Genomic DNA, 27076 nt, shown 5'->3' with positions numbered 1-27076 from the left:
TCATGGTCTATAGAGAAAGATGGTCAAAGTTTGAGAAAGTTACAGCAGAAGAAGAGCCTTCCCTCAGGTTCTATAGAGTCTCATAATGCTGCAGTTTAGACTCAATTGTTCGGTTGTGAAGATGACAGTCTTAAACCCCAAAAGGGCCTCTTTTTGTCTGGCTGATTTAAAGGAAACAGTTGCATCACATCCAACAGTTAATGCATTTGGTAACTTTTAATACAAATGAAGCCGAACATTAAAAAAGCACGTCACAAAACTATACAAGTAAACAGCTTTGTTGATTTTTTTGAAATTTAATATAGAGTAGCCATGAAAAGTATAAGCCCAATGGGTTCAAGTTTCAGTTTTTTTGCTGCTGAAGGCTCAGCAGAACTTTTATGGTTATGACAGGTGATGATAATCTCTAACTGGGTTTTATAAAATACATTGGTGGGGGGGTCAGCAGCACAAAGAGGGACACAGTGGCTTTGGACATTTCAGACATGTTCTTACTGGTTTCATTCTCTCCCTCAGTACTTCCTCAATTACGACCAGAATGCCAAAAGAGGAACAAACCTGGCTCCATACTTCACTTTTGGTTTTGGGTCCTGTGTGAAATAACCTACATGAACAAATCTTACTGGAGATAGTTAATCATATTGTTTTCACAAAGGGGATTCTTTTTCTTCAAAATCCTGAACCCTTTGATTTAATGAACATATTCATCTTCCGTTACGAATGAGTTCAGGTTTATGGAAAAAGTTGTTCTAGTGTCACAATGCTTCAGATTCTAAACTGTTTAAGAAGATATTCTTTTTAACATTCAAGAGTGCTGCTATTTATAAAAAGTCACACCTTATGAAACAGTGTGACCTCCTCTGACTGCAAACTCTGACTGTATGATGGTTTAAAGTAGCCAGTGTTAGAAACATTTTTCTCAGGACAATAATAAAGATACAACTCCTTAGAGGCTGAAAAAGAGGAAATCATCACAATAATTGTACAATCCACCTCTTGAATAAAGGAAATGTATGTTGAGTATGATTGGCTCATACTGCTGTTTACACCAGGCCATCAGGAACTAACTGATCATACGAATGTGACAATTGGATGTTATGAGAGTGTTCAGGGTCCGGCTTATTTCTTACTTTCAGTTCCCTCTAGTCCCCCGGTCTGGTGAAGTCAGTGCTCAGCAAGTTACGTGTTTCTCTGTGAAGCAATAAGAAAAAGTTTACATTGATTCCAAGCTGTACGATCCTGGATTCTAATGCTGCTTTGTATGCATGATGGACGGCTTTGTCATATCACCGGTAAGTGCTCCTGCTTTTCTGGTTTGTTGTTTGACCTTTGACAAAACATTCTGTGATTGTAGTTTGAGACACTGAGAGGATAGTTTGGTCTTAGTTCAACATTTTGTATCACTGTTTCTTTAAAAAAAATAAAAAAAAACAGAAGTTATTTTAGCAAGTACTTCTGGTGATACCAGTGAGTTTTTATTTTTTTGATTGAGAAGAAGAGGAAGACTCAGTCATGAGGTTATGTTCGTCATTAAATAAGGACATGATGTCTTGTTTGCTCTGAAAACTGAGTAATATACTTATACATGTATCAGTGACAGTGACCCTAAGGTAGACCAGGTGACCTGGTCTGTGAGTTTACTCAATTCATTTCCTCTTTATGTTCTATTACAATATGGAAAAAAGTGAAAAAGTAAATACAAGTATTTTAGTGTAACAACTTACCAAGGCTCATATTTGACTTCATTTTAGCACGATAAAGAGACTCTAACCTTTACTTTATCTTGAATAAAAGAATAATTTTCCACCTCCAAAGGCTTCAGAGGAAATCAATCGAAATGACCCACAGGAATACAGACCCTCTGCAGAGCTACACCCCTTCCTCACAAATGTGGGAGAGATCTATGAAGGTGAGAAATCTGGATTAAGCCAATAAAAACTGTCTTAATAATTTGCTGCGTGCCTTAAGTGTCTTTCCTTCTTTCACGTTTCAGACCACAGATGGACCTTCCAGTCTGAGCGTGTACAGCCGACGGACTTTGACAATTCTCCTGTGAATCACCTCACAGAACTTCAATCTGTGTCTTCTCAACAACTGATACAACCGTACCGCTACAACAGCGAGCCTCTGGCCTTCCACCTGGACCCGACACTTGGAGCTCTCTCTGTGTCACCTCAAGTAAGATCATGTAGAGAAATTAATGATGGCCAAGTACATCTAGCATGATGAACACACAATCTCTATGGTATAAGGAAATAATCAGCATGTTTAATCACATGTCTGCCAAACAAAACTATCGTCCTATGGTAGGAAAACGCTCCCTGAATCTAATACAGGGTCAGTTTTGAAAGGGATCTTAGTGTTAGCAGTTTGCCCTGAACGATATATATAATCTAATATTGAAATGAGAAGTGTGCATATAAACTATGATGTTAAAGTTTCTATGTATTCTTCTGTATGGCAACATGTGATCTCTCCTGATTCCAAAATAATTGCAAATGGCACAAGTGTTGTTCTTTGTTTCACCTCAAGCTCTTCATCATCAACATTGTTGCTGCTCATCTCTCTGTCTTTGGCTCTCGAGCTAGCCAACTATCACTATATTGACACCCATTTTATCTGAGGGTAGCTAATGGCTAACTGGGGCTTCATCTGTTGTTCAAATGATGTGAGTCATGGCAAATGTGAGTCCCATCTGAATGGTCAGAGGTTCACATAGATGGCACATGTTCATTTTTTTCTCTAGTTATTGCTTTTCAGGTAGTTTTTTGGATGTATTTTATCCCACAGGTGTACACTGCAGTGACTATGAAAATGCGATTTGTCGTAAAGGAAGTTTTTCCTTGCAACTATATCTGCTAAAAGTTGTTTAGTGCTCATGGTGGATTAATATTGGGTCTATGCAAATAGTAATGTAATAATAATAATACAATATAGCATAACAATGAGTACGGTCTCCTGTTATTTTGGTAAAGTGTCTCACAATAAGATTTCAGAGGCTGGAGCAAGGGAATTTTTGGGCATTTCTGCCTGAGAAATGACAGTTGATAACAGTTGATTAACAGCAGTTCTTTCAATAAATAATCTTATTTAATTAAGTCATCGTTTTAGCTCTGTTATTAAAAGATATAAATGTGTGGATAGATAGTGCTCTATAATGAATACTGCATGTTCAAACTGGTTAGATTTTTTTTTGACTAACTCTAGTGCTACCAACAAAACTACAGCATATTATACTTTTTGGAATTTCTGTGAAAAAAACATCATCCATTTTGATCATCTCTACAAATCTTGTGTGGGCTGTGGGGAATCTTTATTTGACTGACTTGTCATCCACTCCACATGGTCTTGCTGAGCATTGAATTCTATTTTGAAAGCTTCTTCCTCTTTTAGTACAATGGCTGCACTTAGGCCAACTTAAATGTCAGACAGTGATAAGTGAAAAAAAAAAGCAAAACTGCAACTGTATCACGCTGTGTACACATTCATTTTTTACATCTGTCAACACTCTCCTAAAGATCCCATTTTACACGTCGACCCTTTGCTACCAATACCAGCCCCCTGCCTCGCCTGGCCAGTACTATTCTGAAGAGGAGCCGAGAGCAGTCAGTCCTCCACTCGAGGTATCAGAAGGAGAGGATGAATTCGGAGACCACAACCACCCGTCCTTCAGGAGAGACACAAGTGAGTATTTCCTGTTAGGGTCGGTCTCATGGCTCTACCTTAACAGAGTGATCTAATTGAGAACATTTCATGGTCAGAAAAAGATTCAATTATTGAGTTTTTAATAATATAATGACTATAGGAAACACTGATTTATTGTCACATTATCTATGTAAAAAAACAAAACAAGTTTTCCATATTGCATTTTAAGTGGCTAATAAACTGGCCTGATTTTAGCATCTTAAAATAACTAACTGCTTTTATTCCTTTTTCTCACTAAAAGCTAGACCCTGACAACATGTTCTAATGCACTGAAAGTCCTACCTTTTCTCTTTTTAATCCAGGCAGGAAGAAAATCCGCTTATACCAGTTCCTCCTGGACTTGCTAAAAAATGGTGACATGCGAGACAGCATCTGGTGGGTGGACCAGGAAAAGGGCATCTTCCAGTTCTCCACAAAGCACAAGGAAACTCTGGCGAGCCACTGGGGTATTCAGAAAGGCAACCGTAAAAAAATGACCTACCAAAAAATGGCTCGAGCTCTGAGGAACTACGGTAAAACTGGAGAGATTAAAAAAGTCAAAAAGAAGTTAACTTATCAGTTCAGTGATGAAGTCCTGAGGAACCTGTACTTGCGTCAATATCCTCACTGATGAGGGACTAACTGTCACTGAAATCTCTAATCTAACCAGGGATTTGTTTCGCCTGCTTGCAGCATCCCTTAGTTGTCCAAGCATGTTTTCTATTCTATTTATTTCTGTTGCTATGTACAACTTTATGGCCTTTTCAGAAAATGTGTGCTCAAACAGGCTGGATCGAGATTTTTCCCTTTGTGACATCACAAAGAGACCTCTCACCCAGATGGGTGACACTACTATGTGTTTGTTCTGCCATCTGAGTCCCCCTTCTCACTGTAAAAAATAATCTAGCATGAAGTGAGAAGCCCAAGCCTACCCAGCAATAAGAGGGGCTGGATCTTAGCAAGAAACCTCTATTCACAGGCGTATTTTGGGGAGCTCTGAGACTATTTTAAACTCCGTAAGAAGGAGTATAATATGTGGCGTCTAATGCCATTGTTTCAAAAGGTTTTCATTAAGTCATTGTTGTGACTGACTAAGTGCCCATTAATTAAATCTATACACTTAAACCTCACACTCAAACTCTGTACAGTTAAAAATTAGTGTCCAAAACAATATCCATTAAAGTGAAATTACATATTGAGAATATTGTAAGAATCACGTTAGTTATACGCCTTTATTTGTATTGTTAGCTAAACCATTCATAGTTCACTAAAACACCATAACTGTCATACACGTTAGTATCATTGATAAGCTAGCTGTAATTAAAATTTAATTTAGTAAGATACAAACTCATCTATTCAGCCAGTATTTTACTAGCATAACACTTGTAAGCAAGCTGAAATGGCCAACTAGCTTTAACTCTGCTCTGCTGCATGGATATGGCATGAACAGCTTTATAAAGTCTGCTCATATTTCAACTTATTTCACAGCTACCTGCCCCAGGAGTCAGGATGAAATAGCTGAACAATTCATTGAAGTATGTATGTAGTGCGTCAGTAGCTAGCTATTTTGCAGCAAGCTAACATTAGCTTTTCAATTCAAACAACTCCCCTAAGAAATCAAATCCCTGCTGATGCTAACCCTAACATAACAGATGGGTTTACTAAACAAAACTTTTTTTTACTTTGTGTTTGGCGTTATTATTCAATTATTGTTGTTCTTTTTTTCACATAAAGTACACCAAATTACAATTGTACCCTATCTTCAATAAAATACAATACAGGATTATTACTAGACTTTAACCATATAGATTGGCATAAAAACCACAGATAGTCATTAACAGTGATTCAAGCAACATGAGGGGAAGGGATGCCACACTGAATGTCCACACTGCTGCAAAACAGCTATAAACCACTAATAATTGTAAACAATAACAAGCAGCAACAGACATGTCCTGCTCCATCCCCTCAGCTACCTCCACAACCCCACTGATACAAGAAAACCACTTTCCACTCTGCTGCGTTCTTTTTGACCATGATGACTTCAGAACAGCCACTTTGCATTATGTCCATTCATTGTTGTAATCTCATACTTCAGACAGTGACAACTGTTGTAAAGAAATACAAAGGTACATAAATAAATAAATCAAAATGTAAATACATAGATAAAATGTGTATGTAGTTTTGTGTTTGACATTGTTTTGTGTTGGGTGCTGGTGGGTGCTAGGGAGCCGAAGAGAGGCAAGGCTCAGGTGAATACATTCATTGGATGTCTTGTTTTTTTTTGAGTAATGTAAAAATTCCTTATCAAAATTGACTTTGCAAAGTGATTAAATTATTTCAATCAAGTGTGCATTAAAACTCAACATAGTGCCTTTAATCCTTGTTATGTTTGGTCAAATCAGTAACAACCCAAAATGATCAATAGATAGACAGATTTGCGATATAAATAAACAGCTTTAGCCATTTGGATTACTCCCAGGACAAAGACATTTACAGCATGTAGCCTACCAGGTTAATGAAGTTATGAAATTTAACCAAACGGCAAAGTGCTAGCTACAAAATACAATATAAATTTGAATTGAGCATTTCATCCACAAATAAATACAACTGAAGCTATGAAACTTTAAAAACAGATTGTAAATATGTGTTGAGGGGTCCACACTTATGAAAAGACTTTTGGCAACTGAAGGGGATAGAGAGACATACAGTAGGCTATAGATAGATAGACAGACAGACAGACAGACAGATAGAAAGACAGACAGTTAGATAGATAGATAGATAGACAGACAGACAGACAGACAGACAGTTAGATAGATAGACAGACAGTTAGACAGACAGACAGACAGACAGTTAGACAGACAGACAGACAGACAGACAGTTAGATAGACAGACAGACAGACAGACAGACAGACAGCAGTTAGATAGATAGATAGACAGACAGACAGACAGACAGTTAGATAGACAGACAGACAGACAGACAGACAGACAGATAGATAGATAGATAGATAGATAGATAGATAGACAGACAGACAGACAGACAGACAGATAGATAGATAGATAGATAGATAGATAGACAGACAGACAGACAGACAGACAGACAGACAGTTAGATAGATAGATAGACAGACAGACAGACAGTTAGATAGATAGACAGACAGACAGACAGATAGAATTCCATATTTTCTCAGCAAAGCTCTAAGTAGGCCTAGGGTAGGCTATGTTTCACCAAATGATAGCCTATTGGGCCTACCAAATGATAGGCTATAAAACATGACCAGCTAACTATATCGACAAATTGACCTACCTCTCTGTGAAGCACGGGCGATCAATCAATCAATCAATTAATTTTTATTGGTATAGCGTCAACTCATAACAAGTGTTATCTCGAGACACTTTACAAAAAGCAGGTAAAATACCTTACTCTTTGTCTTTTAACATTACAAAAGAGCAGGTAAAAAGACCATACTCATTGTTATGTTACAAAAAGCAGGTGAAAGACCTTACTTATTGCTATATTACAAAGATCACCATAGACTGTAAATATTACTTAACATTGGTCATTCCCCCCACCCCACACCCCCTCCCCACCGGATTGTTGATGGACGGCCTGCCAGAACAACCCCCTCTCCACCGGATTGATGATGGACGGTTTGCCTCCCCCCACCCCCTTGCTCCCTATCCCTCTTCCTGCATCTTATCCCATCTCGCCCCCTATCCCTTTCCAAACCCGGCGCAGTCTAGGCCTGTGAAGGCTGTTTCATCATGAGCCGAGGATCCGGCCGAAGATTTCTGCCTTTTAATAAGGCAGTTTTTTCTTGCCACTGTAACTTTTGCTGCTTTGCTAAAAGTGCTCATGATGGATAGGCCGGATCTTTGTAACATAGCAATAAGTAAGGTCTTTTACCTGCTTTTTGCAGCATAACAATGAGTAAGGTCTTTTTACCTGCTTTTTGTAGCATAACAATGAGTAAGGTCTTTTTACCTGCTCTTTTGTAATGTTAACAGACAAAGAGTAAGGTATTTTACCTGCTTTGTAAAGTGTCTCGAGATAACACTTGTTATGAGTTGACGCTATACAAATAAAAACTGATTGATTGATTGATTGATTGGTGTTTCCAGGGGGAAATAAACGTTTGAATGTTTTCTACTTCAGTATCCTGATGGAGCTGGGTGGGTTAAAATGTCACCAGGGATAGCCTATTCCCTTTAACTAACTTTAATAATATTCTCTATGAACTTCACTTTTAGGGCAAACAAATGACCCCTTATGATTACTAACTTGTCTTTCGCATTATTATTATTATTATTAGGCTATATACAACTTGTCAGCAAAAAAAAAAAAGTCTATCATCACATTTGTGTTTTAGGATTTTCAGCCTGACATTTTTTAAACGGTTGAGGAGTCTATTTTATACCGCCCACCCAGCAACTGTTTCCGCTGACGTCACTCTAACCATCCAATCAAAGACCAGACGTTGTTTCGGTGCAAAATTCAAACGCCGTCCAGCCAACAGACGAACGGGCAGTCAGACGACAGCAGACAGTCGAAGTAAATTCCTTATTTCTTTTTATTTTGAACACAACTTTTTTTTTTGGGAGGGGAGATTATTTCAACGCGTTTTTGGCTAAAGCTATACTGGCAACATGAGAGTGAGGTGAGTACTTAAAAAATATATTTGAATTATGCCTGAATTGTTGACGATAAAAGTGTTTTCTGTTGGCGACGCTTCCTGATTGGCCTGTTGGTTTTGAGATCGAGCAAGGTTAGCTTAAATGTGAGCATAATCACTCCACCTGAATCATCGTAGGACAGAAGACGTCCGTGTGGGGCTGTAATGAGGCATTTTCAATGGTAGCTTTTGACGAACTGATATTATTTACCTTTACAATTGGTGTTATAATGCAGCTTTTGAAAGCAAGCCAGCGCTGGCCTAACGCGGTGGATTACAGAATTGTGCTATCTAGTGTTAGCTGCCTGCTGCTAACAATCTGCTAAAATTACTCTTATCCTAGACTGGTTTGATTGGTGTTTAAAACCCAAATTGCTGACCATGTCGAACCACTGTTTTCCTTCCAGTGAAGTCCACGCTGCAGAGTCTGTTGCCTACCTCAAAAGGTCCCTGATAAGGCTGCAAGATATTTGGGAAGAAATCGGGATTTCAGAGGAGCAGCGACTACAGAGGACCAATGATTTTCACAACTACATTAAAGTACATCCCTATAAGATTGAGTAAAACAATGAAATCTGATTGTGAAAAGCACAGAGCAAACGAAATGAAATACTCTGGTTTCCCACCCCCCCTTCTTCTGCAGAGTTTCCTGGACCTCATGATTGTTGAAGAGGAGGACCTCAAAAAGAGACTGCTGAAGAGCATCGAGTCCTGTGTGAAGGAACTTAATAATCTGTGCGGTGAACTTCAGCTGCCGCACTTCGAGGTAAAGTGGGAAGGTGTGGTTATTTAACCTAAACCTGTGTTGGAATAACTTTGGACTAACTTTCTCGATTTGCATGAAGGAGGAGGATGGCTGCACCATGTTGCTGATGGAGAAGAATAGCCGCACCCGTCTAGAGATGATGAGAGAGCAAAAGAGGAAAAGAATGGAAGAGCTTAAAGGCCTAATTAGCAAAGACCGTGAGCTGTGTGATATTATGTGCACTACCCCATTTTGCATTGAGCAGGACTCCACCCCGTCACTGAAGCAACTGGAGTCATATAATGCCTACCTGGACGATCTGACAAAGGAAAAGGTGCTACTTCCTTTCTTGTATAATTTTTTCAAATTACCTACTTCTTCTTCTGAAAAGGGTTATGACCAGTTTTATCTTTTCAGGAGCGTCGCCACGATGAATTTGTAAGTGTCAAAAAGGAGATCAGTACATGCATGGATGATTTGGAGCGGCAGCCAGACACCAGCTTTGAGATGGATGTGATGTGTGAAGATGAGGAGGCATTTTGTCTGTCCAATGACAACATTGCTGCTCTTAAACTACTCCTCAGTCAGGTGATTTTTGGGTTGTGTGCATCCACATGTTTGTTCAATCTCTAACACTCGCATCGATTTGTATTAAATCAAATTATAATGGATGTATTATTTTGATACCATGTTCCAGTTACAAGAACAAAAGGCTGAGAATGAGCTCCGCTGCTCAGCTCTCCGCACGAAGATCCAGGAGCTGTGGGAAAGACTTCAAATTCCCCAAGAAGAGAGAGAAGCCCTTTCAGAGCACATGATGAAGTCAAAGAAGAGAAACCTTGAGGCGGTAAGAAGTCTACCTTCAGACAATAAAGAAGTGTTGTTTCATTAAAAATAAAAACCTCTTAACACCTCCGTAACAATTGTGAATCTGTTCAGCTCAAGATGGAGGTCCTGCGTCTAGAGGTGCTGAAAATGCAGAGCATGCAAAGTGTTATTGAGGCCATCAGAGCTGAGATTCCCCCTCTCTGGGAGAGATGCTTCTACAGCCAAGAACAGCAGCAATCATTTTTTCCTTATCATGCGGGTAATTATCTGTTGTTCGATGACAAAGCCCTTCTAAGGTTTCACAATCATTAAGGGGCTGTGGGTTTCAGTGAACATTTTCTTTCTACAGACAATTTCACCGAAGAGCTTCTCGAGTTGCACGAGGCAGAGGTCAGGACGCTGAAGAAGTACTACGAAGACCACAGAGAACTCTTTCAGGGAGTCACTAAATGGCAGGAGAACTGGACTCTGTACATGGAACTTGATGTAAGTGCAATTCTTTACATTCTTATTTACAATAAGATAATTTTAAACAAATTGTCCTTGTAGTGTTTACATGTGTGGATGTATGTGATTTCCATGTCAGAAAAAAGCGAATGACCCTGCAAGGTTCAACAACAGAGGTGGGAACCTTCTGAAAGAAGAGAAGCAGAGAACTGACCTGCAAAAGAGTTTACCTAAGGTGAGGAAATGTTTGGAACTGATGAATATTGTCACTAAATACAAAAATTGGACTGCTATTTAAGCATGTTTCTGCGTGTGTATATATCTGTTAATGGAGATTCAACATAAACTTTAAAATGGGATGATTTTGTAATGAAACAGATGAGCTTGAGCTTAATCTGTGAGATTTTGAAACGGCTGAGAGTTGTAGGTGCATTACCAGTGTTCTCCAACGGGGGGGAGGGGGATGGAACATCAACAACCTCAGTATGCAGAACCTCTGAAGTCGAATAGTTGTGTACCAGACTCTAGCATTGGATTGGCATTTTAGAATTTTGACGAGTAACCGATGGAGACTGAAATCCCACTGTAAATATAATTTGGTAAAATGACATTGTATATCAAGTGTTGTTGTTTTCTTTTCCAGCTGGAAAAGATTCTGAAAGCTCAAGTGGATGTTTGGGAGCAGGAAAATGGCAAAGAATTTCAGGTCAATGGACAGAAATTTCTGGAATATGTGAAGCAACAGTGGGATCACCATCAGGCTGAAAAGGAGAAAGAGAAACTGGAGAGGGTATTTTATTTATATTGTTTAAAAACTGCAGTAAGTTATTTTTATATATACCAGTGTTTTCAATTAGGGTCAAATGCTTTTGTTTCAAACAGCAACAAAAGAAAACTAAACAGACACAGGAGGACATGTTGTATGGAACTGCAAGAACACCATCCAAAAGGAGGATAGCAGGCACAACCACTCCTGGAAAAGTGAGAAAGGTAAGGTTTATTTTGTTTGTTTTTCCATGTGTGGTTCTTTCTTGTGTCTCGATACCCCGGCGAGTGAATGGAATCCAACTTAGACCCACCTTTTTTTTTCTCTCTCTTTCCATTTAGCTCAACGGCATGTCGACCCTCTCCACTCCAAACAGCTTTCTTAGTTCAGGCCTCAGTGGAACCATGTGCCAGTCCTCCATCCAGAAACCCCCTCTGTCTGCCAGCAAGGTATGCTCACTGTCTTCTGTTTGGTTGAGCTCACTAAGAAAAGAAATTCAAGCCCTGTACCAGCCAGGCCTTTGAGATGAGATTGTTTGACCCTGTATGTGAATCTCTTGTTTATTCCATTCTGTATAATAAAAGGGTTAGGCAGCATGTAAACACTTCCATTTTTTTTTAAACCAGAAAGGTGGCTGAACAATAAAGTTGTTGATGGTTTTGTTGTAGGGTCTTGGCCTGCGAACCCCTGGGCAGGGAAGGACTCCTCGTGTACTAGACCGAAACAAGGAAAATCTCTCCCATCTCAATAAGAACACCCCAAGTGGCACACAAAGGTCTCAGGATACTCAAGATCACACCATCACCTTTAACTCTATTGCTGGCTCCTATTCGGAATTTGCGGTAAATGCGGTTTTACATCTGTTAAGACTCAAACTATAAAAATGCACAAAAGTAAAATCTAATAATAAAAAAAAAAAAAAATACTTATTCTGGATAACACCAGTCCCATGGAGAACATTTTAATACATACTACTGATAAAAGTCTGTAGGCTAATTGATATAAACCATCAACATTACAGTTGAAGCTAATGCTAAAATTACATTTAAATGTTTTTCTTTCTACAGATACAATTAATGTGTGAAATATATTTCTAGTTTGATTATGTATTTTTAATAATGTTTTTTGAAGTTCAGCTGGTTATAAAAATGTGAAAGAGTTCAAATTGTTTTCTTTAATCATCCAATTAAAATCCTTAAAACCAAAGACTCAACAACAAGGTTTTCTAGGCCACAGTTTAACCTTCCAACACATTGCTTTGACTTCAGGACAAAAATATGTTTCACAAAGTATTAGGCATCATTCTTACATGCTACACCATGTGGACACACATTGACTTGTACATGATGTCTCGTCTTAACAAAGATACTGATTGGTTGTTTTGACTTTTCTTCACAGAGAGACCTCTCGAAAGCTTCTAAATCGACCGTGAAGACAGGTATTCTGAACTCCACTGTCAGTCATCAGTGATGGATCAAAGCTACCCTAGAGCCTTGCAACAATTTGGTGTGGTTTTTATATAGAGGACAAGGGGGGTGGGGGTGAACCTTAATGTAAACTTCTTACATAACCTGTAAATATTTACATCTGTGTAACCATCTTTGGTCTTTCTCCATTCTGTTTTTACGATTTTTATCAGGCTTTCAACTGAAGCCGTTTATAATGTTTGTATTGGTGTGCAAGTTAATGATGTTTGTACCACAGCGGTTGTGGCTTTTTATTTGACTTTTTAGGGGGATGGGATACAGCCTTTTAACTGAAACATGACTATACCTAGAGCACTACATTGTGTTAGCACTGTAGCAGATATTCAGTGCACAATTATTTTCTTTCTCCAGCTGGAATGACAGCTCTTCACAAGTGTAATATTTTCAGTGCTTTTTGTAATAAGCTGTAAATAAATGCTTTTAAAAAGGTTAATCCTTTCAACCTTTTCCTCATGAAATGGTCTCCTTCTGTCATTTTAAATTTTGATTGCTGTTTTGTTTCGCATCTGAGTTCAAGTAATGTAATAGTTTGTGTCATCTGTTTCTGTCCACACTATTTGATGTTTTATAGTGCTTTTCACATACACTGTAGACGTCAGGTTATTCTGTAACACACAGCAGAAACAAGAGGTTGTGTTTACGCCATGCGTGTCATGAGTTCTTCAAGCGCTCGTTCACGGTGATTTTCATGTACAAGCAGCACTTCCTTGATGGCACTTTGCTGAAAACCCATCTCATTAAACTGTGTCAGGAGGTGCAGGAACTCTGCAGCCTGAAATCAGAAGTAAGGGAAAAAAAAAAATTATCATGCACATTACAAGTTATTGCAGATGATTACTGATGTTGCTTTTGGTACATAAACACTGGAGTGGGAGTGACCTTGCTTTCACAGTTCTGAAACATCTCCATGGCCTCCTCCACCTGTGCTTCCTCGAAACCCAGCTCGCAGAGACGGTAACTTGCGGCCAGGTATTTTAGGATCTGTTGATTAGATAAATATGGATGGCCTGTGTAGTTTAGAGGACACTCAAAAGTATTAAACTCATCTGTTTTTGGTTTAAACCATGATTCACAACCTCTAAACGTGTAAAGGTACATACCTTATCTGGGCTGTGAAAGCCGGTCTTCTGAAGAGCCAGAATGGCTGTGCGCAGAGGGTAGCCCTTCTCTGTGATGGTTTCAAGTAGCTCCCTCTCCTCTTGGCCGAGTGCTGACATCAACTCTGCTGCAGAGTCAAAGAAAACCCCACAGGAGCTGCCTGTTCTCAGGCCCTGATGGTAAGGAAAATCAAAGATTTGGTTATTTCAAAGACAAAGAAGAAAGTGTATGATATTTTCAGGACAGAAAAGACAAACCTGTCTGTGGTGTTTGACCAAAGGCCCTGCAGAGGAAGGTCGTATCTGTTTAAGCCTGGAGGGAGCAGGACTAGCAGGGGGTGTGTTTTGGGAGAATTTTCGGACCACAGATCTAAGTGAACTTTTCTTTTTGGTATTTTTCTGCCCAGGAGGGATTGGGCTGGCCTGATCAGACCTGTGCTGCTCAAGGGCTCGTAGAGGTTGTCTGCTGTTTTGAAGAGAAGGTGAGGAGCCTCTGGATCTTCTGAGGCCCTGAGATGATGCAGGCCTACAGTGGTGAGAGGAATGAGCACAGTGCATGTCTTTGACTCTGGAGAGCGGGTCTTTAGGTGCAGAGTTCCAAGGCAATTCTCTGCTCATGACGGGGCGGTGTGTATCTTCTGCGGAGGAGCCTTCAGTATCCTCAAAGTAACCATCATCATCCTCAGAGTCAGATATGAGGAACCTCACATGGCGCTGCCAGCAAGAGTCTACAGAGTTCAGGCTGTTACTGCGGGGCCGAGCTGATACGATCCAGGGGTCGCTGCTCCTGCGTCTGGTTCTGCGACTCTTTTGAGGAGTTCTAAACATCAGCCAGTAGGGGGGGCAGGAGGGGGCCTTACAGTCCAGCTGCTGCCCAGTTAAAATCCATTTCTCCAAGTTGAAACCATACTACAGGAAAAACATGGAGTTTAAATATTTAGGCATGTTTTTTTACAGACAAATGGCAATGAAAAAACTTGAAACTGAAATTAAGAAAACATCAAAATTAAATGCAAAGGTTCACACCAAAATGAGGGACAGAGGGAATGAAGTGGCAGATAGATTCACACAGCATAAGCAGCCCTAAACATCCGTAAGAATACAACACTTTATCAATTTAAACATTGTTTAATAATCTTAAAAAATCTTGAAAATAATTGATTGAGGAGTGCCGGATAGGTAAGAGGTTATGACGCGCACCCCATGTACGAAGACTAAAGTCCTCATCGCCGCCAGCAAGCCCTGGCTTTGAATGTGACCTCAGCCTCTCTCAGCTGTCCTAAAAGGCAAAGATGGCCCTAAAAATAACTTTAAAACTTTGTGCTTCCCTTATTTGTTTTTACTGCGCACCACTGTTTGTTCAGATGTGACACTCTGATACTGCTGATGGATGTGTAGACTATCCAGTTGGAGCACTCAGTGCAAGACACAATTTCTGATCACTCAAAAGTATTGTTTCTATTTTTCTGTATAAAAAACTAATTTGAACACATGCTGTATATTCCTATAGCTTTCTAAAATGTGTGATGTGTCCACATTAGGCCCCTGTCGGCTTATCATATGGGCTAACATAATCATATCAGTCAGGCTCTTCCTTTTGGAATTCAGCACTTTATTTTCACAGCAGCTTAACTGACTGACAACCAGGAGTTCTTATGTCTTCAACAGTAATTATCAGAGAAAACCCTGATCACTGCTATCTAACAATCCCAGAAAGCCTTTCAGCTTTCTGAAAAAACAAAAAACAATGCATACAACCTCAGTGTCTCGTAGTATCCAACCACAGTCTGGTAAAGTGATGTCTGGGACTGTCACAAGCTGTACTTCTTCCCGCAGTGGACCAAGTGGGGTCTGAAACGGGACGTCATCCAGAGGGCTCATTTTCTCCAACATGCACCTCCTGCATCAGCAGATTTATTTAGAGTTCAATAGATTTAAGTTAAAGAAAAATAATTACAAACATATGAAGACTTACTTTGTCAGGTGTTCTCTGTCCTGTCCGCAGCGCCTCTGATGAATACACAGCTAACACACAAACATCATTACACGTGATAAACCTCTTCCCTGCTAATCCTCTGACATCATCCAGGGGAGTTGTTTACGATTAATACCAGACACCCACTCTGATCCTGATACAGTATTAATAATCACTAACAGAGATGTATAAAAATATACACATGCAAATATTTACTACAGTATTATCACAACTCTTTGAAACTTACCCTAATATTGCAAGACATTTGTATTTTTGACTTTTTCTACATAGATATCTTTCTCCATTACATTGTATCTGTATTTTATTTATTGACACTCTATCCATCTTTGTGTATAGCCATGTTTCCCGACAGTGGGACTTTTTCATTTCAATTTGGACTTGCAGGGGGATTAGGACAATGCTGAGTTATTGGAAAGAGGACAGCACAATACTTTCCAGAGATTAGCCGATTATATAAAGGGGAAGGCATAGCATTGTGGAACAACACTCATGAATTAATCTCCTGTTTCAATGACTCATCAGTGTTTGAGAAATAAATGAACACAATTTGTTTCAGTGGCCGTACCGGCGTGCATTCTTGTCAGCAGTCAAGTTTCAAGGTAAAGTCAAAATTAAAATTCTGTATAGAGATCACATTTTATTTTATTTATATATATATATATTTATATATATATATTTTTTTAAACAATCACAATGAATTAAGATTCACAAACTTCAGGGGGGGGGTTGACAGGTAATGTAACAGACCTCTGAAAACAGAAAAGCAGTGAACTCAAAGAAAAGGAAACTTACAGCAAAAGGAGAACAGCTCTAGTTTAATCTCATTTTAAAGCACAACAGCGTTTTTAGGGAGTACAGCAGCATGGTTCAGTCATGGAGCTATAAGGTGGAGCTTTGAGTACAAACATGTGTATTGAGTACCTTTAAGTAACAGAAGATTACATCACTGAAGTTGCGTTTTCAATGCTGGGGAACAAACAAAGAAAATCAAACTACAAGTGTAGTTCTGAGGAATGTCTGACTAAGCAGGTTTAGAGCAGCAACCAGCTGATGATTGCTTTGATATGAAATGCATCATCAGGTTGAATGACAAGTTCAAGATTATGTCTAAGAACATGTTTATGAAGGCATTATTTCAGTCACACTTCAAAGTAAGCTGGCTATCCTGTCGAACCTGCTTAGAGAGACAGCCCTCCTCACTAGTCCTGTGATCCAGAGGTCTGATAGTTAACATATATATTCCCTAAACAACGGGCTAAAAAAGGAAATGGGCTAAATAACGAAAATAACCATTCTGGCTGTTTTAAAGGTCACCAATAGTTTTCACCTGCTTTGTTTTGTGTGCTGGTGCTTTACATGACACGATGTGTTCCCCTAATTAGAGGTAATGTCATACAAACTGCTTACAAATGCTACCTAGGCAGTGTAGCTCAACATTTACAGCCCGGTTTTTACTGTGAACACCATTATTACAATGGTGGTACAGAAGAAAACATCAAAATATTGATGCGTCATGGAATATTATGCCCTTATGATTCAAGGCATCACTTGTCATGGTAACATCACATCTACACTCTCTCAGCGCCTCACATTTTCAAGTGTGCAGTATGATCCCATTCTTTCCATTTGCTTCCCTTACCATGACAGCCTATCACCACAAAAAGAGAAAACAAATTAACTAACTACAAATCCTTTCATGAATAAAATTGCATTATCTTTATATAGATAAAATGTTAACAATCCCCAGAGATTGAAATTTCTTATAAAGGTCCACATAGCTGTGAGCGCACCGCTAGAGAATTATCATCAAATGCACGGGACCAAAAGGTTGTTACGCTCTCTTAACTTGTTCATCCTGAAACACTCCTTGGTGAGAACCAGCGGCTTGTAATACATCTAACACAATGTCCACAGCTTGTTTGTCAGGAGCTATAGTAAAACCCAGAGTTGGCATCCAAAGGTTCATGGTATTCTATTGATTTCAGAGGGAGTTCGAGGTGAAAGGAGCTACTTGTTCAGTTGTTAGCAGCGTCTGCCTGCCGAGGCCAGTTCTCCTCTTCAATGCCCGAGTCGTATTCCTCCTCCGCAGACTCCTTAGCTGGCGCTCTGAAATTCAAATGGAAAGTCCAGTTCAGGTTTCAAATCACTCTACGTTAAGAGACACAAAGTGCTGGGCTTGAGAAATCTGATCTCTTCCATAACACATATTTGGCCCTGTCTTGTGGGCAGAGAGATACTGACCTGATATATCTGGGTTGTGCTTTTCCTTGGACAACATCTTGGTCCAGCTCTACGGCCATGATGTCAGAGTGTGGCACCTCAAACATGGGCTCTAGAAGGAGCTTTTCCTGAATATAGAGAATATTTGATTCGTTTTTGAGTTTAGACTTTATGAGTTGCAGGAAGTAATATGTTTGTAACCCTAAGCAAAATAACTTACCATGATGGACCTGAGCCCACGAGCTCCAGTTTTTCTCTCCAGAGCCATCTTGGCAATGGCCCTCAAGGCATCTTGATTCACATTAAGTTCACACTAAAACAAAAACAATGCAGATTTATTTTAGTTGTACTAACTAACTGTACAAGTCATCGTTCTAAAAAATAAATAAATAAATAAATCTCTCAAAAACAACAACACAAATCCCTGCAGATCTGTTAAATGAAAAAGGGACCTGAGCTCTAGAGGCTGTGCTTATCAGGTTTAACTATGGCCCAGAAAGGACAGCTTGTGCAGCACATCCAGGAATTTAAGGTTTCATCAAAACAATACTCAAGGGTCTTTATGCCATGGAAAAGGGACTTAAAACTCAAAGCAAACATTTTCCATTTGCTGTTAATATTGCAGTAATCCATCAGGAATTTGCATTTTTTTTTGACTGGATGAATCTGAGCCAGGATTTACTCATTTGACGGCGCCCCCTAATTGAACCTCTCACCACACAGAGTGATCCCATTTCATGAAAGAGGTTGCCTTTTTGTTCCCCTTTATTTATTTATTTTTTTACAAATTGCTGTTGTTGTCTAAGCATGGCTTCATGCTTTACTGTATCACCCGGTGCCTCAGAGCCCTTACTTTGTCCATGCTGAACAGAGCCTGGTATTGGGGCACCACAGCATTGCGGGGTTCAGTCAGGATTCGGACTAGTGTTTCTTCGTCCAGGCTGTGCAGAGGAACGACGACGGGGAGACGGCCAACAAACTCTGGGATCATTCCGAACTCAATCAGGTCCCTGGCCTCTACATGCTTCAGCAGCCTGTCCTTCTCCTCTAATTCTGCAACTGTGTCCGTCTCACCGCTGGTGTTGGCCAAGTCTGCGGCAGCCGCTGCACGTCGCCCTTTCCCCAGATTGGAGGGAGTCCCGAAACCCAAATACTGAAACTCATGAAATACAGGGATAAAGTAAGATTACAAGACATGTATTTTTTATTTGTTTGCAATGTCCGAAGATAAAAGCTTTGTTTGAATTTACCTTTTCATTCTTTCTTCTGCTTATGATTCTGTCTAGTCCGTTGAAGGCACCGGATGCAACAAACAGGATGTTTGTTGTGTCTACCTGCACTGTTTCTCCCCTCAGTTTCCTGGAATTTTTCTCAGGAACATTGACGATTGTTCCCTCCAAGAGTTTAAGCAGACCCTGACAGAGAGGAAAAGGACAAAAAAAAGTATGATCTACATGAGGTAAATCAAAGCAGGACCTGGACTGATGAAACAAAAACAGGAATCTAGTTACAGTGTATTGTTTAATCCTGACAGTGTTCTTTTCGAACCAAACTCCTTAAAATGTAGTGCTAGCAGTTTCACTCTCACTTTAGTGTCCATAAATAAATGCATTATAAGTCTGATCAAGTTGAATTGAGGTGTAATACTGACCTGCTGGACTCCCTCTCCTCCTACGTCTCTCAGCTGATGGATTCCGGGCACACTGCCAATCTTATCAACCTCGTCCAGAAACACAATACCTGCATATTGAATACAAAGACATATTCAGTTGTCGCAAGGACTCCCCACACGTATGCAATGTTTACTTTAGAATTCGGCTTACACAATACACCTAACTCAAGTCAGTTTTAATTCAGTTACACAAGTGTTGAAATGTGAAGGAAACACTCTGAGACCCTGTTGTTTATGTTTATGCATTCCAGTTTGGTCTCATGTGTTTAACTACCTCCTGCTGCCTTCCTATTCCGGGTTTATGAGTTTATGTAGGCAAAACAGAGGGCAGAGTCACTGTCACTGTGTCATGTTAATACAAACTTAAAAGAGTTCATGTGAAATCTCTTTTTTATTTGTACCTTTCTTGCACTGACTTGTTTTTATCAGCTTTTAATTAAATACAGAATTCAGCAAGTTCAACCAAATGTAATTCTTTTCAATGTTTATCTCAAACATGATATCAATTTACAGAATACAAGTGCACGTACGTACAAACACACACTGTTGGTGCTGTTTGTTTTGATTCTTGTGTTTAACAGGAAAATGTGGTACGATGTTAACAAGGGAATCTACAGTGTTGTTACGAGTGGTCCTTCTGCCTACCTTGTTGTGCTTTGTCCACCGAGTAGTTGGCATCTTGGAGCAGTTTGGCAATAACTGACTCGATGTCTTCTCCCACGTATCCGGCTTGAGTTAACGTGGTACAATCGCAAATGGCAAAGGGAACATCCAGACAACGTGCCAGTGTCTGAGCCAGCAATGTTTTCCCTGTAAAAAAAAACAACAACATTTATTTGTAATACATTTTAAATTTGCTAAATGGATTTATATTAACACAAATCTGCATCTGTGGCAGAGCACTTCAATTAATATTATAAATTAGGACATTGACCGAAAACAAACCTGAGCCAGTTGGACCTAAAAGTATGATGTTGCTCTTCTCCAGTTTGATTTCAGTGTGTGTGGAGTCTAAGATCTCCCCGCCCCTCTTCTCTTGAGGTGCCTGCTGGCTCGCCTGTTGCTGCATAGACGCCCCCAGAGCATTTCCATGTGGACTGATCCCTGCAATCTGCAGCAGCTCTGCAGAGACAAGAAAAATAAATTAACTGAACAATTTTTGTAACTGCTGGACAATGTAGACAAGCCATTCAGTGTGTGTGTGTGTGTGTTTGTCAGATAGTGCTTAGCAACAGTTTCAATGTACAGGCTAAAAATATTGGGTGCCCTGGTCCTTGCCCGGGTGAAGTTACTTAGTGATGAGAGCCAGACTGAAAATAGCTAAAGTTGATGTGAATGTAGGTCACTGGGCTACTTTATTTTATTGTCCGGAGTGTCAAAGATTAACAAGCATGATTTGTTGCGTCACTATCTGTACACATGCTAAGTGGGTGAATAAACACAGTTATCGGTCACTGCTGAACTTGAACACCATTTCCTCATACGATGTTAACTGTCGCATCTGGTCAAAATGAAATGCCTTGGGAGGCTTCAGTTGATTATCAAGTTCCTCTTCTAGTAATTATGATTGAGTATGACTATTAAAAGATTACTATAAGTATCTAATCAATCGGAGGAGCCACAGGGGTCTGTACATTTTGGCATTTGTGCAACTCAAAAAAACTTTTAAACTTAGACAATGAGACAAGCTCCTGCACACTGTCCGGCTTTATGCTGATATAATGAATCACACAGCATTTTGTTCTACCCGATCATACCTGATGACCTAATTGTTGTGCGATTCAACACATTTGTCAGAACAAAGCGAGACAGTTTGCAGGAGCTTCTCTCATTGTCTTCAAGTTTCACCCTCTTCGAGTGAACCTGTCACACATTCAGGTGTGCAGAGATTTTTTTCCAACGTTTTTATAAAACTTTTAGACTGATCAAGATAAAACTAAGGAGGACCAATCACTTACTTGTGAATCTGTATTCATCCTCTCGTCTTCTCATCTCTAGCTCTACGGGGAGAGGATGAGAGTACTCAAATCAATATTATCATTAATTATTACCATTATGACATTATCAGTACAGTCCTGCAAAAAAAGATCTGTTCTGGAGTGTGATAATCATTGAACAAATGCCAAATGATACCGATTATGATTCAAGCGTGTTGATATATGATAATGTAATATATGATAATGTGTCTTATCATTCATTCCTGTTGGTTTTAAAGGAGTAAATCGTTCTTCATTATGTTGAAATATTAATTAAATTGTGCCATAGATTTTTGCCAAGATTGATAAGGTGTAATAATTTTGCATTTGTTTGAACTGCAGCTAGTATAGCCCAATGTTATATATTGAGCTCGACTATAACAGCCCTGTTTAAGATATAGTATACATCCATTTTGCAGATTGGTTTTTGTGTTTAAAAATAAAAGTGTTTAACAATCCCAGAATCACTTAAAATACAGTGGCATGACCGGCTGTGCTGCATTTCATTTCTCCTTCTTTCCTTCATTTTATTTTCTGTCTTTCTGTGTTGTCTGGTATTACAAAAAGACGCAAAAAGCGGATTAAAAATTAGGAAAAAGCTCGCCACTAAATACTTGAGTTAAGTAGACTTTGTCCGAACACCGACAAATAAGAACTAAAAGTTTCTCTATCCCAAACAACCACTTTTTTTTTTTTTTTTTTTATTGTGGGAACTTTGACATACTGTCAGGAAAATATTTTAGTTTTTCAAAAACTCAGGATGCTACTTTAGCTCGGTTGGTAGAGCAGGAGCCCCCTGTACAGAGACTACAGTCCTTGTCACATTGCTCACAGGGTCATACCCTGGTCATGACCCTATTTGATGCATGTCCCATCACAAAGGCCACAGGCCCAAATAATAATCCTTACAACACTTACGGTAACTGGATTTTTGCACAATGGTAATCTTCACATTAAACTGCAATGATGGTCTGGATTACAGACAGAAAATCAACAGTGAATTAATTAATGTAAGTGTAATTAATAATACTTAAGACAATAATACTGACCACGAGGTGTTAGAGTGGGCTGCTTCTCCACCTCCACCTGCTGTCGACTCCCAGCAGGGATGTTGTTGTAGATGCGCTTGTAGTGATTGTACACTGCAACTGCTAACACCTTTTTTGCATAGGACTGACCGACGACATACTTGTCGAGGTAGGCGTATATCTGGAAACCAAAGGTAATTCATATTTCAAAACAAGTACTAGGACTATCATAACAGGATGTTTTACACTAAAGTGAGAGTCATTTAGAATAAATATTTGTCTGGTTTCTGCTTCAATATCTCACCTTCTTCGGAGGAGGGGGAGGTTTTTGCGCAAATGCCAATTTCACTGCCTCTGCAGCAGATTCTGGCTCTTTGTTTAGCCCCTTCTTGGAGTCGGTTTCAGACAGAACCACAAAAAAGTGATGGCATTTCTCACACTTGACAAATCGTGTCGATGCTGTAAGAGAACAAAACATGTTTTAATTAAAAGTCGTACGTCCTGTTTTATAAAAAAGCTTTTGGAATTAATAATAATTTTAATTTCCAAATAACAACATCAAGAATACAAACAATGACAAAAATCTAAATTAACAATTTTAAGTTCCTTTAATCTATCTGTTACATTACTCTGTTTTTATTAATCCAAAGATTGTCTGTGCATTAGTTAGGAGACACAAATGATCTTTCTATCACTTAAGTGATTTTTTTTTTTGTTCCAATCAGGGTGAACAGTGATTTTCCCGGGTGAGAGGATGATCACCGGCAAAAACCTCCATCTGACTGTTAAAGAGAAACGTCCTTACGTCATCTTACAAACAACAGTCAATGAGCTTGGAAACGTACACTGTAAATGTTGCAACAGAGCATCTGAAACTTTCATGAGACAAAAATAACCAACACCTCAGTGTTTATTTGCAGGACTTTATTTTGACAAACTGTGATTGGAAATGACCTACTGTGGTTTCTTGTGGTGAACTTTGTGTTGTGTGTTTGAATTAATACTGAGGAAGTTTGTTTAAGGTAAAACAAAATAAAAACATTTCAAAACCATTGATTAAAATGATTATTTGCTCATCTCATGTGGCACAAAGCTGTCATTTTCACTTAGATCATTTTATTTGGTAAGTGGTCATCAAGAAAAAGAATGTTTACTTACAGACAAAGGTCTCTACATGTGTACAAGGATCTCCACATTTAGGGCAGCGCAGCTGGCTCCCCCCCTTGCCTGATCCTCCAGAGCCCGATAGTCTCTTTCCCTCACTGATGCTTTTCTGTGTAAACACGACTGTGTCAGCACATCTTAAGTTATATGATCACTAACATGTAAAAAGAGTTGTTATAGACCATGAGGGGAAAAAGAGCTTCAAATAAGATTATTACTCCAGAATATTACCTTCCCGCCATCACTTCCACCATCCTTTGTTGACCCATCTTTGGAGGCATAGCAAACAGACGTCTCTGAAAATGACCTTACTCGTACCCGCGGGGGTAAATGAGTTTCTCGAGACCCGTGACGACTCAGAGAATACAACTGGATCCGAGAGCAGGACAATCCTGGAACATAAGAATCACGTTTAGTAGTTTTCCTTCAAATCACCCTTTTAAAAAATTGTAAGCAGTAATCTCCAAGTAAAATAACTCATATCTATTACACTGTGTATTATATTAATATATTTAGACAAAGACCTATTTATTGTTCTACCATTTATTGGGGTAAAAATATCAAACAATTGTTGGTTTCAGTTTCTCTATTGTGGTAAAATTCCATGTGTGATAGTGAAAGGAATATCTTTGAGCTTCAGACAGCTGGTTGGACAAAACGAGCAATCTGAAGATGTCACCTAAAAAACTTAACAAATATTTTATGGAAATTTCCCCCAATTGGTGGTGCGGCAGTAGCTCAGTCTGTAGGGACTTGGGTTGGGAATCGGAGGGTCGCCGTTTCAAGTCCCGGCACAGACCAGGTCCGGAAATTGCCCTTGTAGCTGGAGAGGTGCCAGTCCACTTCCTGAGCACCGCAGAGGTGCCCCTGAGCAAGGCACCTAACCCCCCCCCCCCCCCCCCCAAACTCAGGAGCGCCCACTGTGGGCAGCCCCCTCACTCTGAGACCTCTCCATTAGTGCATGTCCATAGGATCCTGTTTATGCAGCATTTTTACTAGACAGAGTGTAAAAACGAATTTATATATAAATATATAAGTAAGTTTATATAAGCATAAATTATTATTAATATTATTAATTTTGTAACTCCTTCTATCGATGCTCAATATCAGATTTATTAAGAAAAACAAGGTATTTTTTAATAAAAAATTGGTGCAGCCAAGCATGTTGAATTTGGGGTAGTGTTATAAATGTTAAATAGTTCATTAGTAAAAAAAAACTTAATGACATATAGGTATGGTTCAACAGGTTGTATCTATTGTTAAGCAATGATAATTATACATTTTTATTTTTACTGTGATTTGTCATTGTTCTACTGTGAAGGTCTAAGTGAGCTAACCAAAACTACATCACACTGTTTTGTTTTTATGCGTTAATCCAATCCTGCTCAACTCTTAAATATAATGCTGCTTGATGCAAAAAAAAAAAAAAGCTTAGCTGCAAATACTTCAACATGTATGAGTAACTTTTACACCTGCTGTGTGCCTGTCATAACAAACAGCGCAGTGAGTGTGAAGTGGAGACTTGTACCAGATCACAGAGCACACAATGTCATGCAGTTTTTTGGTCCATCTGGAAAAGGTGTGCTTCCTCCCTCCCCAAATCTCACCTCTGTGGGCAGTGTTCAGAAGCAACCTTGCAGCCGAAGTGCATGGGCAGGACATAACTCTTCTTTTGGCTTAAAATCCTGAAAATGAAAGAGAAAGTCAACACAATGTACTCGGGGAGGAAAGTGGGGGGTGGGTAGCTGCTGTATTAGCCTTCAGCTAACAGACAGCAGGCGAACAGGAGAGGCCGGCAACACATTTCATAACTTCAACGTCACTGTTAGCATTAGCAAAACAGGTCATTCACTGCTGAAGGTGGTCGTGAGAGAAGCCTAAATAACAGCACATTAAATCTTTACGAAACCACCGGGAATGCACTGACAACTACAGTAACTCCCATCGCCTCCTACTGTCAACAAATAACAAACAAAAACAATGACGTTGTGAAGCGCGGAATACACGGAAAGGTTACGGTTAGCTGGTTAAGCTGGGCCCGCAGCAGAGGCAGTGCACAGCGGCTAAAGCTCCGCTGCTTTCTCCCCCCCCCCTCCCCATCCCCCCCTCCTGCGGAGTGGATACAAAAACACGCAGCTAAAAACAGCTAATGTCACACAAAGAAAGTTAATTCTCACAATAACATTTTTACACCTCTAAGAGAAACTTGCTTTACGACAGTTTTCTTTTTACTCACAGGGCACGATGAAACCAGTCGCGTCTTGACAGCCCCCCCTTTGGAAAAACAAAAAAAATAAAAAAATAATAATAATGCGAAGTCACTGCAGCTTTCGCACTGATGTGTAAAATAGACAAGTCAGCGTGTCATGCTAGTGTCACAGTGCTTAATTCTATAAGGTTGGTATATAACGCTATCTTAAGGCCAGGTGGGACACGGCCCGAAGTGATGTAACGCTTTGCTGTTGTGAACTAGGTCGGATGCCCAACTAGCTAGCCGGCCTTACGTTCAGCGTACGGGAGCTAGGAGACGTGATTCAAACCATCGTAACCGGTGTAAGCAACATGGAGGTCGTGTGTATGTCAAATGTACGACGCACCCATCCGGATACTTGGAGATCTACTCTTCGAAAAGGGGGCGTGGCCGGTAACGCAACGCTGGTGCGTTTAAAGGCTCCCTCGAAAATGTGTGAATAAACAACGTTGTGAAGAAATTGTGTTAAATAATGATAATAATAAGACAGTAATACATTTTTTTTTAAAGGCGCCTTTCAAAACTCTCAAGGTCAAAACAACAAAGTAACAACACAACGATAGAATTAACATTAAAAACACAGAGCGGCTGAAGGCCCTGGACCCCATGGTAGACAGGCGGTCGTGTTGCGTTCAGGTGGTCCTGGTCTGGGACTTTTTTTTTAGTATTTTGGTGGTTGCAAAAATGTAAATACTTATGTCATCAGTCATGAGGCACATTTTTTTTTCACTATCTACTCATTGAAATACACTGTAGTCTGTGGTCTTAACTTGTGCAAATTATCAAATCCAATAGACATGAGCAAGCTGATCTATTTATTTAATCAACAATAATTCAAGACTCAAGATTTTTGTTTGTCACATGCTCATACAGATGTGCAGTGAAATGTAATGACTGTTTTCCGCAAGGCCATGCAATAAACACTCAAATTACATTATTACATTATTAGTACACATATATACAGTAATACAGTAATCTTACAATGTAGGCTGCTCCGCTGCTGGAGTTAGTCTGACTGACATTACAGCAGCCTAGGGTGCTAGCTT

General features: G+C 39.5%; 4 protein-coding genes across 8 annotated transcripts; 2 read left to right on the top strand and 2 right to left on the bottom strand.

Moving 5' to 3' along the window:
* The first annotated feature begins 1060 nt into the window (after positions 1–1060).
* Positions 1061–5843, top strand: spi1a (Spi-1 proto-oncogene a). 2 transcript variants are annotated; one of them, XM_020659230.3, is made up of 5 exons: positions 1061–1292; positions 1795–1909; positions 1994–2178; positions 3519–3684; positions 4008–5843. In XM_020659230.3, exons 1-5 carry the CDS (start codon positions 1266–1268, stop codon positions 4313–4315), a joined length of 801 nt encoding a protein of 266 aa, XP_020514886.1. In that variant the 5' UTR covers positions 1061–1265; the 3' UTR covers positions 4316–5843. The 2 variants fall into 2 exon arrangements, with proteins under 2 accessions (XP_020514886.1, XP_020514893.1); XM_020659237.3 differs by having other exon boundaries at positions 1064–1292; positions 1816–1909.
* Positions 5844–8173: 2330 nt separating this feature from the next.
* LOC110003537 (protein regulator of cytokinesis 1) lies at positions 8174–13084 on the top strand. Its single transcript, XM_020659061.3, has 14 exons — positions 8174–8338; positions 8761–8893; positions 8997–9119; positions 9199–9432; positions 9516–9686; positions 9796–9945; positions 10038–10185; positions 10276–10412; positions 10513–10608; positions 11017–11163; positions 11256–11363; positions 11481–11588; positions 11808–11981; positions 12538–13084. Exons 1-14 carry the CDS (start codon positions 8328–8330, stop codon positions 12607–12609), a joined length of 1812 nt encoding a protein of 603 aa, XP_020514717.2. The 5' UTR covers positions 8174–8327; the 3' UTR covers positions 12610–13084.
* LOC110003043 (ubiquitin-associated protein 1-like) lies at positions 12299–16364 on the bottom strand. Its single transcript, XM_029282427.2, has 6 exons — positions 15699–16364; positions 15482–15623; positions 13982–14632; positions 13727–13897; positions 13506–13607; positions 12299–13398 (listed from the first exon to the last, which is right to left on the bottom strand). The coding sequence occupies exons 2-6, from the start codon at positions 15614–15616 to the stop codon at positions 13264–13266; spliced, it is 1194 nt and encodes a 397-aa protein (XP_029138260.2). The 5' UTR covers positions 15617–15623; positions 15699–16364; the 3' UTR covers positions 12299–13263.
* A 150-nt stretch (positions 16365–16514) lies between these two features.
* Positions 16515–26277, bottom strand: clpxb (caseinolytic mitochondrial matrix peptidase chaperone subunit Xb). 4 transcript variants are annotated; one of them, XM_020658997.3, is made up of 15 exons: positions 26016–26277; positions 25387–25464; positions 24011–24171; positions 23774–23888; positions 22920–23074; positions 22637–22796; positions 21570–21611; positions 20557–20733; positions 20257–20421; positions 19591–19679; positions 19190–19354; positions 18793–19098; positions 18160–18252; positions 17961–18067; positions 16515–17825 (listed from the first exon to the last, which is right to left on the bottom strand). In XM_020658997.3, the coding sequence occupies exons 2-15, from the start codon at positions 25439–25441 to the stop codon at positions 17735–17737; spliced, it is 1881 nt and encodes a 626-aa protein (XP_020514653.1). In that variant the 5' UTR covers positions 25442–25464; positions 26016–26277; the 3' UTR covers positions 16515–17734. The 4 variants fall into 4 exon arrangements, with proteins under 4 accessions (XP_020514653.1, XP_020514660.1, XP_020514666.1 ...); XM_020659004.3 differs by having other exon boundaries at positions 18793–19092; positions 26016–26275; XM_020659010.3 differs by lacking the exon at positions 21570–21611.
* Positions 26278–27076: the final 799 nt, after the last annotated feature.

This window comes from Labrus bergylta, chromosome 7, assembly GCF_963930695.1.
Source record: "Labrus bergylta chromosome 7, fLabBer1.1, whole genome shotgun sequence".
Lineage (NCBI taxonomy): Eukaryota > Metazoa > Chordata > Actinopteri > Labriformes > Labridae > Labrus > Labrus bergylta.
The sequence above is the reverse complement of the archived record's forward strand: the minus strand, read 5'-3'. Positions and strand labels throughout refer to the sequence as shown.

What these genes read in the sequence shown, in the direction of transcription:
- spi1a (XM_020659230.3), top strand. Translation starts at nt 1,266, where the DNA reads ATGATGGACGGCTTTGTCATATCACCG. An exon ending in ACGGCTTTGTCATATCACCG is followed by an intron (nt 1,293 to 1,794) that starts GTAAGTGCTCCT and finishes CTTGAATAAAAG; the next exon opens with AATAATTTTCCACCTCCAAA. An exon ending in TGTGGGAGAGATCTATGAAG is followed by an intron (nt 1,910 to 1,993) that starts GTGAGAAATCTG and finishes TTCACGTTTCAG; the next exon opens with ACCACAGATGGACCTTCCAG.
- clpxb (XM_020658997.3), bottom strand. Translation starts at nt 25,441, where the DNA reads ATGTCCTGCCCATGCACTTCGGCTGCAAGGTTGCTTCTGAACACTGCC. An exon ending in GCAGAAGAAAGAATGAAAAG is followed by an intron (nt 19,099 to 19,189) that starts GTAAATTCAAAC and finishes GTATTTCATGAG; the next exon opens with TTTCAGTATTTGGGTTTCGG. An exon ending in GCACAACCCAGATATATCAG is followed by an intron (nt 17,826 to 17,960) that starts GTCAGTATCTCT and finishes TTTGAATTTCAG; the next exon opens with AGCGCCAGCTAAGGAGTCTG.
- LOC110003537 (XM_020659061.3), top strand. An exon ending in ACGATCTGACAAAGGAAAAG is followed by an intron (nt 9,433 to 9,515) that starts GTGCTACTTCCT and finishes TTATCTTTTCAG; the next exon opens with GAGCGTCGCCACGATGAATT. An exon ending in CTCTGTACATGGAACTTGAT is followed by an intron (nt 10,413 to 10,512) that starts GTAAGTGCAATT and finishes TTTCCATGTCAG; the next exon opens with AAAAAAGCGAATGACCCTGC.
- LOC110003043 (XM_029282427.2), bottom strand. Translation starts at nt 15,616, where the DNA reads ATGTTGGAGAAAATGAGCCCTCTGGATGACGTCCCGTTTCAGACCCCA. An exon ending in TGGTCAAACACCACAGACAG is followed by an intron (nt 13,898 to 13,981) that starts GTTTGTCTTTTC and finishes CCTTACCATCAG; the next exon opens with GGCCTGAGAACAGGCAGCTC. An exon ending in GCTTTCACAGCCCAGATAAG is followed by an intron (nt 13,608 to 13,726) that starts GTATGTACCTTT and finishes TCTAATCAACAG; the next exon opens with ATCCTAAAATACCTGGCCGC.